The sequence below is a fragment of the Trematomus bernacchii genome, unplaced genomic scaffold, assembly GCF_902827165.1.
Source record: "Trematomus bernacchii unplaced genomic scaffold, fTreBer1.1, whole genome shotgun sequence".
Lineage (NCBI taxonomy): Eukaryota > Metazoa > Chordata > Actinopteri > Perciformes > Nototheniidae > Trematomus > Trematomus bernacchii.
The window spans coordinates 10,379,568-10,390,498 of NW_022987739.1; the positions used below are offsets into that span (position 1 = coordinate 10,379,568).

Consider the following 10,931-nt stretch of genomic DNA (forward strand, 5'->3'; position numbering starts at 1 on the left):
AGTGTATACAGTGTATATTGAATATACTTCACTATATTATATATTAGTTCATCATCATTATCAACATCCTTTTGATTTATAGCAGCTCCCTGTTCCACAAACACGTTTTATACTGCGCCTTTTCGCACACATTCATGCAAAATGCCCAACCTTAGAACAATGTTTATATTGTGTGAAAGACATTGGTGGCAGATTACCTCTTTAGCATACAGTCCCCTCCAAAACTATTGGAACGGTGAGGCCAATTGCTTTATTTTTGCTGTACACTGAAAATAATTAGGTTTGAAATTAAAAAATGAATATGAGACAAAAGGTCAGTATTTCAGCTTTTCATTCCAGGTATTTACATCTAGATATGTTAAAAAAAAAGTGCTATTTATTGTTTGAATTATCAATGTAGCAGAACACACCTGGGCAACAAAAAACACTTGTCAGTAACATGTTCCTATACTTTTGCTCACTGAAAAACAGCTTCTCAGTTGTTTAACAGATCTAAATACCTGGAATGAAAAGCTGAAATACTGACCTTTTGTCTCGTATACATTTTTTTATTTCAAACCCAATTGTTTTCAGTGTAGAGCAAAAATAAAGCAATTGGTCTCGCTGTTCCAATAGTTTTGGAGGGGACTGTACCAAGGTGCTCTGGTTGACTCCTCCTCAAAGTCACAAGTCTAGTCCTGTTCAACTGCTTGTGAGAGCCACATTCTCTACTGTCCCTCATCTCCTACACTATCTGCTGAAAGACATTGGGTAAGTGCATATGTTTTCTGTTAAATGACTGGTAGGCATAATAGATCAAACGCTCAGTCATGTTGACTGTAACCTACAAAAACCTGTTCTGAAGCTTGTGAGATCTACCATCTTAGCCACTTACCTAACCTTTGCTAAGCAGTGAGATAGTAAGGAATTCTACTGGCAAACAGGCAAACAAGACCAAACATGTTGGGAGTAAGAACATCGCGTCTTTGGGTCATTCTACAGAAAAGGTGGAAGTACTGTCACTTACTTTTGCAGACACCAAAATACATGACGTTGACCTAATACTCACATTCATTATATATGTTGAATAAATAGAGATTGTCTTTGCAATGGTACTAAATAAAACAATGAAAGAAAAATGTTTATACATAAATTGCAATTTATTTAAAATGCCAAGTTCAAGGAACTGCCTTGTCACTTTGATCATACATGGAAGTGGAGCCTATAGTTTTAATTTAAAATATTTGTTTTCAATAAATAAATCTCATTCATATTTACATAACATTACATACATTAAATATAACACTGAAATGGTAAAAAAAAACGCAAATTATTATTAATAATATCCAATAAATGTCAATCACCCAAAATTACGTAATTGGTGTTACTGCTACACAAAACGCTTTTATTTTTGAAATAATGTACTGTCTCTGAAGTGCTTCCTGTAACAAGAGATCATTTGAGGCAGTGCAGTGGACTAAGTCAGATACTTCTTACTTTGTTTGTTAAAGGTGTCATTTTATCTTCAAATTGTACGTGCGTCTTTCAAGTCTGTCATTAGTGTTACTCATTTCATAGCCCTAGGGGTGAACATTTGAATGGGAAAATGTATTGTATTGAAGAGTTAAACTATTTTGATATTTCCGATAAAAATATGTTTTACCATACATTCTTAATAAAACTGATACTGTTGGACTCAGTACTACTTGGACTACTACCACAAGTACAATCAAGTACTTTTACTGTGTACTTTTTGAGTAATCCTTTGTCAAACTCCCCTCCTGAGTACAATAATGCATGTTTTCTGCTCTCTTTGATGAGAGATCAAATGTGTTTAATCTGCGTTGATGCCAGTAATACCGCCAGAAGAAAATTCAATAAATAATAGCATGTGGGCTAGTAATTACAATAGAGTGCCACAGTGACGCGTCCTAAAACCTGGAAGTACTGTAAGTTAGCATTTTACCACTTCCGGTTCCTTCGACAAAAACCATGGATGTATAATAAGAAGACAAAAACCAATGCTATGAAGGCTTCTCAATACTCTAATTTCCCCTCCTCGACTCCTATCCTCGTGTCTTAGTCCCGCCCACAGGAGATGCGAGCGGAGGAGTCGAGGAGGGGAACCGAGGAGAGGGGAAGCAGCAGGCGGTTAAAGAAATGAGAAATCCTCTCCTCTGAGCGGTCATTTTAAAGAGACGTCCGTTAATGATGACAGGAGGCACACAGCCCTCTGTCTGATGGACAGAGCTGTGTTCATGATGACTTATATATATATTTACTTTTAATTCATTGACAGTGCGGTATAATGAGACAATAACAGGCTACAGATGCGGACATATACACACACATATATTTATATAAATATATTGTAGTGCCGAGAGAAGGGAGTCGGAGGCGGTGCATCGAAGGTGCAAAGTTGGTTTTATTGAGCAGCAGAAAACCACATGTTGCCGGCTTGAAGTCCGGGAAGAGAAGGGGGGAAGAGAAAGGAGGGCACACAGTAGGTACACAGGAGGTACAGTCAACATGTGTGTCCGTGCGGAACAATACCCCCAACCTGTAGTTCCATGAGTGAATTATGATAAACAGTGATCACTACACAAGCCCCCCCAGAATTCAAACATGGACACAATCCTCGCATCCAGAAGGAAGCACCACAGGGGCCGAGGAGGGTGGGGCCACAGGCGAGGGCCGGGCAATGGAACGGGTCGTCGGAAGGAGGCCGCAGGAGAAGTGCGCCACCCAGGCGCCGATGAAAACGTGGGCGACGTCCGAAACCGCCGTTGAGGTGGTGAAAAAGCGAGAGGGTCCACACGAGGCCGACCAGACATGATCGAACCTCCTCTCAGGCACCAAGGAAAAGCTCAAAAAGGTCGTCCTGTCCACGATAAAAAAACAAGTGGGCGAAATTGTAAGAGGATCCACACGAGGTCAACCAGACTTGGTCGAACCTCCTCCGACTGTCAACCACCAAAAAGGGTTAACAGTCAGATGTTAACAGATGGACGAAGTCAGCCGTTAGCCGTTAGCCGTTAGCTGTCAGTCATCGTTAGCTGCTAGCCGTTGTTAGCCGTTAGTCGTCGTTGTTAGCCGTTGTTAGCCGTTGTTAGCCGTTAGCTGTTAGCCGTTGTCGACGGCCGTTAGCTGCAAGCCGGTAGCCGTTATTCGATGTCGTCGGCCTCGGAGCCTCTGCTAGGCGGCGTGCCCTTACCAGGGAAGGTGCCGCTGTGTGTCGGGGCCAGCACCTCAGGGGTAAATCGCCGGGCGGCCAGGAATAACCGGTCAGCTTCTTCGGCTAAAGCGCGGGGCTCAACACTAGCCGTGTTAGCGAGCGCTGGCTGGACATGCGGCCGCATGACCCGAAGAAACAGTTCCATGTGCAAGAAGTCGGGTTCTTCCGTACCTAGCAGGTCGTGTATCGTCTCCATGTGGTCGGAAGGCTCGCCGTCTCCCAGTGCCGAAACGATGTGGGAATGGCGAGCGACGTCCTCACACAGTAGGGCACACAGTAGGTACACAGGAGGTACAGTCAACATGTGTGTCCGTGCGGAACAATACCCCCAACCTGTAGTTCCATGAGTGAATTATGATAAACAGTGATCACTACAATATACAATTTCAGAATCAAACAAGTATGAGAGCACTCTCATAATAACGTAACACAATCAGAGACTGGATATATCCCCCCATCTCTCTGGTCGCTGAAATGGGGAATTGAAATTACGGGCCAAAAGTTGTATTTACAAGTATTAAAAGTAAGCATAGGACACCAAACCAACTGAGACCCGTCTGTCCGCCGCATCTACGCACTGTACAACACGCACCTACACACTGTACCACACACACACCTACACACTGTACCACACACACCTACAGCTCCTAAAGCATATAGGCTCTCAGGATACAGCCGGTGTGTATTTTATTATGTGAAGCACTAAATGGTCTTAGAAAAATATCGACTCTTTGTTTGTAGATATCTACTAAACTAAAGCATACAAATACAGAGAGTAATGTAGGCCTGTTATACTGAGTGATATATATTTTACACACTGCTCTGCTTTCTGCACGGACCTCACAGCTGTTCTCACTATAAACATCGCGTCGCGATGAAAGCAGTTACTAAAATAATATCCAGGGGATGCATGCAGAGCTGTCATTGGCTGAGATAAGTCCAGCCGTGCATCACGCCTCCACTGTTCCCGGAAATGCATCCGCAGAGGAGCCGTGGAGGAACCATCAGTGTATCCTCGGTTATAGCTCCTCCAGAGAGCCTCCTCGATGCTCGATGCTCGGTCCTCGGTCCTCGATGTGCATTTAGAGAAATTAGATGTCCTTCAACATGGCGCGCTGAAATCCATTTCCGGGTCACTACCGGAGGACCAAGGAGTCGAGGAGTCGAGGAGTCGAGGAGGGGAAATTAGAGTATTGAGAAGCCTTTTCTCCATAGAGAGGCGAAGTCCCTCCCTTTCCGTAGGACCTCCATGGGACCTTATTTCGGAAAAATTATGTATTGAAGTCAATGGCGAGAGAAAAGTTATCTTTCGATCCCGTTTGAATTGTACCACAAATTACACATATGATGTTTGTCAATTTAAAAGATAATTTTGCAAGTTAAAAAAAAAATGTTTTGCTGTAAAACTTTGAAGTAAGACTTTTTTTGTGTTAAACTGCTCAATGAACTACATCTCTGGTCTCGAACAACAACACACGTCACCAAGATGGCCGTCACTACTGTCTTGCCAAACAAGGGATTGACTACCCTCACTATCACCACAATGAAACACCTCCAGAAGAATGTCATGCAAAGCTGCCTGCCTGCCTGCCTTCCTTAGATTCTCCCTGAACTGCCTGATCTTTTTAATGTTCAATGTTAACCATTTGTGCAGATAGCATGAAGTAGAAAAGATCGCCGATGCTAATGTAGCGTTAGCATGGCATCCGGGCTTAAACTGTGTATTATAGAATGATCACACCGGTGTGACAGTACTCTTCAAAGGGTTCACGAAATATGACTACTACTCTTACTGTTTAACATTTTAGGTTACTTAATGTTACTTCATGTTAAGGCTAATACAAATGACAATGCTAAGGCTGTAATGCTAACTAACGTGCTCATTTACGCGACTCTGGGATTTGAAGTCTTTCTAGTTGCGTATTTTTCATAGTCTTATATTTCAACAGTTTTACAACAAACTGTGACTTTTTTGACATGGAAATTCTTTTTTACGATTGACAAACATCATATGTGTAATTCATGGCACAATTCAAACGGGATCGAAAGATAAGTTCAATGATGTTCAAATTGAAGAGACAGATCACGTTTTGTTCAGCCGGATAATATCCACATGTCTACCCAACTTTTATAATTTTTGAATCATAAATCTAATCGATAGATTTATGATTAGAAAATTATCCGGCTGAACAAAACGTGATCTGTCTCTTCAATTTGTGTCAACCACAGACCTTATGTCGAGCTATTTTCCAAAATCCTATGGAGAAATTGCATTGGTTTTTGTCGAAGGAACCGGAAAGAGTTTACTTCCGGGTTTTAGGACGCATCACTGTGGCACTCTATAGAGAGGCGAAGTCCCTCCCCTTCCGGGGACCTCCATGGGACCTTATTTAGGAAAAAGTATGTATTGAAGTCAATGGAGAGAGAAAACGTATCTTTCGATTCCGTTTGAATTGTGCCACGAATTACACATATGATGTTTGTCAATTTAAAAGATAATTTTGCAAGTCAAAAAAATAAAAATGTGTCGTAAAACTGTGAAGTAACACTTTTTTTTGTGTGAAACCGCTCAATGAACTACATCTCCTGTCTCGCACCAACACCAAGACGGCCGTCACGTTGGCACATTTCACTTCTTTCTTTCAGAATGAGGCGAAAAGTATTAAACGAGGTGAACATCACTACAAGTCTGGGCATGTTGAGAGCTGTACATACACAAAAGGGGAGTTAGTCGGTTCCGTAAGAGCCAGCATGCGGGACCGGGATTCTGGGATTTGTAGTCTTTCTAGTTGCGTATTTTTCATAGTCTTATATTTCAACAGTTTTACGACAAACTGTGACTTTTTTGACATGGAAATTATTTTTTAAGATTAACAAACATCATATGTGTAATTCGTGGCACAATTCAAACGGGATCGAAAGATACGTTTTCTCTCTCCATTGACTTCAATACATAATTTTTCCGAAATAAGGTCCCATGGTGGTCACCGGAAAGGGATGGACTTCGCCTCTCTATGGATGAGAGTAACACCTACGTCACTTCCGGGGGAAGATTACGGCCCCGCCCACTTTTTGGGGAAAACAACGCTGTCATTTGAATGGCGGTAAATACAAATTCTGAAGTTTTTGTCAATCCAATCAGAAATGTTGGAAAACAGTGGATTTTTGGATCTTCAAAGAGCCCGATTACGATGGCCAGTCGGGCAAACTATTACATTCAATCATTTGAAATCGACAATCGGTCTCGATATATGGTTAAATTAAAATCAGTAGGCGAGGCCGTAATTTCGCCAGCTGTTACTCTCATGAGCGAGGCGGAAAATAATTGTTTTATCATGCCAAAAAGCTGCTGTGTCGTTTATTGCACCTCAAACATTAAAACGAATCCAGAGTTACATTTTTCTGTACTTCCTCTAAGAAAAAAGGACACTAAGGCCCAATCCCAAACTGCCCCCTACACCCTACCCCTACACACTACCCCTCCGTTTGCGCGTAGGGTCCGCCACATTAAGTGCTGTTCCAAACCAACGAGTGTGGAGCGCCGGTGTGGAGGGGGAGTGGGCTATCAAGCCATCAAACAGCGAGTCTGCATCGGTGCTGACTGGAGACCGGTCTCTACCTGACCGGTCTCAATGCTGTGTGTGTCCGTCAGGAAACACGCTGTTTACAAGTAGTTCCTGCAAACATCCAGTGATAAATTGCGATGTTAACAACCTCATGATAACCTCGTATTTTTTTTTACTTAGGATCGTACCTGTGTTTAGTCTAGAAAAAGGTAAATGTGTGCAGTTTATTATAAAGTTGTGTATATTTACAGATTGTTGCAAAAACTAAGAAGCTTATAAAAGTCAGGTTCAAAACTAAAAGAGCTTTACAAAAACACAATTAAAGATGTTTGGAGTTTTATTTTAGTTATTAATTTTTGTTTTTTGTCTAAGAGATGCTGATTTGAAACCGTTGTTACATACAGTTACGGCATTTCCTGTTTCTGTCGGAGAGACGGGAGTTTGTCCCAAAGCTTTCCGCTGTATTTACTCCGTCATGGAGGGGTAGTGTGTAGGGGTAGGGTGTAGGGCGTGGTTTGGGATTGGGCCTTGTTTTCCCCCAAAAGTGGGCGGAGCCGTAATTTTTGCCCGGAAGTGACGCATGTGTTACTCTCATGTATAGAGCTAGTTGGCTACGTAGGCTATGGATAAAACATCCAGTGTGCAGCGGTAGTTATTTTCAAATAAAGGTCACACTTGCAAGAAGTTGGACTACTCTAGCCACGTTTATTTTTTAAGTGTGTATAAGACTTTCCAAGGTTCCAAAGGACCATTATGTAATTTGTTTTATTTAGCTTCTTTTTGCAGAAAACATCATCATAGACAAAGGAAAACTAGAAATCATCACATTGGAAAAGCTATTCACAATGTGTGTGATTTGAGTTGGGTAAATTATTTAATTAATTATAAATAAAAAATATAAGTCAAAAGTCATGGAACTTTGATTTATTTATTAACACTTCATTAACACTTCAGCATTAGATTTCGAGATCAGATTCTTTATCATTATTTCATAACAAAGGATGGGAAATAATGATAAACCACATTTACTGTTTATTTCTTTAAGAAGCTGGCTGTAATACACCTTTTCACTGAGGTTGGAATTTAAATTGTTATACATTTACTATTCTCTACAAGTAACTGTAATGCTTTTAATTCTCCAATTTCTGCGTCATTTTTGTGATACCATGTTGTTTTCATTCAGCAATAATGTCAGTGAAACACGCCAAGCCCAACTTCAGCCAGTCTCAGGTGGCTGAGACGGTGAAGAGGCTCTTTGGGCTGACGGCATCAGAAATCGGTTCTCTTCCAAGCTACGATGACCAAAACTTCTTCATAGACCCCATCGAGGGTGGCAAGTATGTCCTGAAGATAATGAACTCGGAAGACAGTAAGAACCCCACCCTGATCGAGGTGCAGACGCATGCCATGTCCGTCCTGCAGCAGAATGGACTTCCTGCCCAAACAGCCCTTCCCAACATTTCAGGACAGCTGATGAGCCTGGAAGAAATAGGTATGTGATCAGTCACACCGGCAAGACAAGAGGAATAATGTGATTCAGCACTCTGAAACAGACATCGCCTACATTTGCTTATTCAGATGATAGTTTATGTGTAATGTATTGACACAAAAGTCAGTGTTAAGTGTTGTCTCCCTGCATGTCCCCAGGAAAAAGATGCAAAATGTTTTCCTGGTAGATTGTAAGGTTTTGTTGTGAAGTTTGCACAAATAGCCTACAGTTTTAAACATAATGCCTAAGCTGTAATACTCCTGCACTAAAGTGATAAGTGTGACCCTGAGCAAGGCCACACTATACAGTTCATGCTTTATGATGGCTAAGTGAGTGAGAGGAATAGCTGTAACACTGATCCTGTCTTTACCTTTGACAGATTGCGGCTATGGCAGTCAGAAGTACCTGGTGCGGCTGCTTACTTATTTGCCTGGAACCACGATATCCAAGGTTCCTCTAACACCGCAGTTACTGTATGAAACTGGCAAGATGGCAGCCACAATGGACACAATCCTACAAGAGGTATAATGATAACACTTTTTGATCATTGGCATTCTTTTTCCTCATACCGTTAAATCGAATTTCCATGAATTGTTATGACATCAAAGCCATGTAGAAGAGTACCTTATGAAATTGTCTTCAATGACAATATCTACCAATACTGCTGTTGTTTTGAATTACACTTCTTAAGTTATACATTAACCTGGTTAATAATTTCTTTTATGGTATTGAGATTTTTTTTGTTGACATTGTCATTTTAACTGTACTATTAAACCTCAATATAATTGGTTTCATCTATTTTTGGAATGACTCTTCTAGGCTGATGTTAGGCAAATCTGGAAAGTTAAACATACATCACTAATTGTTTGTTTGGGGCCCAGATGCTTATGATAACTAGCGACAACATGGGGAAGTGCATATTCAATGAAAATTGGCTACTCAACCCTTCACTGCTTAGCTTAAAGCTGTACTGCAAGTGTTGCTGTGAAAATGTTCACTTATCCTCCTTTTACTTCTGACTTTAACTTCTTCTTCCTGCTTTCTGATATTATTATGTTATGTTCTTTTCTAGATGGTGCACTCTGATCTCGCTGTTCTGGAGAGAGATAATTTAATATGGAGTTTGTCAAATCTTCCCCTGCTGGAACCATACATTCATTTATTTGATGGAGATCCTCTGGAGAAGGTTGTGAAATCTGTCCTTTATCAGTACAAGACCTCTGTGATCCCGAAACGCTGCAATTTCCGAAAGTGTGAGTATAATTTTAACTTTACAAACACTTTTCTACTCACTTCCCTTGACACAGCTTATATGCACCTTGAATACTGTCAGTATAGAATGTCACCGTATACATGAGTGATAAGTCGTTTTGATTCATATTAACGTTTTATTGTTTTTTTATTGTTCTAAGGCATAAACCACGGTGACTTCAATGGCCTCAATGTGCTCGTACAACCTGATGAGAGAGATGGCCATATGATTTCTGGCATCCTTGACTTTGGGGACATGAACCGCGGCTACTACATCCACGAGCTAGCCATCACTATCATGTACATGATGACTGAGCACCCTAAACCCATAGAGGTGGGTGGACCTGTCCTTGCGGGCTGGGAAAGTTTCCTTCCCCTCAACGAAGCTGAGAAAGATTGTCTCTTTGTGCTGGTGCTGTCCCGCTTCTGCCAGTCGATAGTTTTAGCTCGTTACTCTGTGAGCTTGCATCCTGAGAACGCAGAGTATTTGATGATTACATCCAAGAAGGGTGTCCACATTCTCAGTCAGCTATGGGAGCTCGGAAAGGAGCAGGTGGAGAAGTTATGGTTTCAGACCGCTGCTCAATTCAGTGACAACAAGTGAGAAGTAGGGTAAACCATTCTCACATTTCAAAGTGCAATAGTACTGATTAGACAAAGCCCCTTGCACAAAACAAGTATACATTTAAGATTACCAGTTAAAACAATAACTTGTATTTTAACAGTAAAATCACAAAACATTTGACTTGAGATTGAGATTCAGACATATTGTGGTATGAATAACGTAGTGTCTGAATCAGAGATGGGTAATGTAGCAAAAAACTGTATGCAAGTGGAAGTATTGATACTCTGTTGTGACAATGAATCATGTACCGTAAAAGCCTAATAGCCATCTTAACAACTAAGGAAACAAGTCTTTGAGTACCTCCTCCTCAGGAAGAGTTTTTTTTGTAAACTATAATTTAAGAAACACAATCATGAGACTCATTTTATTTCATGTTGGAAAATGCCAGAGATGGTTTGTTAAAAGCACATCAACCTAATTCCCTACAATCATGCATTACACTTACAGAAATACCCTTTAAAAGGGCAAGTCATGTTGAAATAAAAACACCTTTTTTAAACTCAATCTTTGTTCTTCTTTGTATCATTGCTTAAACCAAAGCAGCCTTATAACTTGAGTCATTTTTGAGAAATAAAAACTCTGTCATCCAAAACAAAAACAAATCAGTTTCAGTGGGAAATACCTCAATGTTTAGACTAGCAGTGTGTATGAGTGTGGTGATAAGAAACATTTCTATAACTGCATTTATTCCTTTGAGTTAAGTTCTTCAAGTGGGCTGGAACGTGTAATTAGAACATTAACATATATATGAGAGAAGTCATTTAATGGAATCTATTCATATCTTTA

General features: G+C 40.7%; 1 protein-coding gene across 1 annotated transcript; it reads left to right on the forward strand.

Moving 5' to 3' along the window:
• Positions 1 to 688: 688 nt before the first annotated feature.
• On the forward strand, positions 689 to 10,649 carry LOC117496236 (hydroxylysine kinase-like). The gene is made up of 5 exons (XM_034147980.1): positions 689 to 750; positions 7,964 to 8,272; positions 8,649 to 8,791; positions 9,342 to 9,522; positions 9,682 to 10,649. The coding sequence occupies exons 2-5, from the start codon at positions 7,969 to 7,971 to the stop codon at positions 10,122 to 10,124; spliced, it is 1,071 nt and encodes a 356-aa protein (XP_034003871.1). The 5' UTR covers positions 689 to 750; positions 7,964 to 7,968; the 3' UTR covers positions 10,125 to 10,649.
• The last annotated feature ends 282 nt before the right edge of the window (positions 10,650 to 10,931 follow it).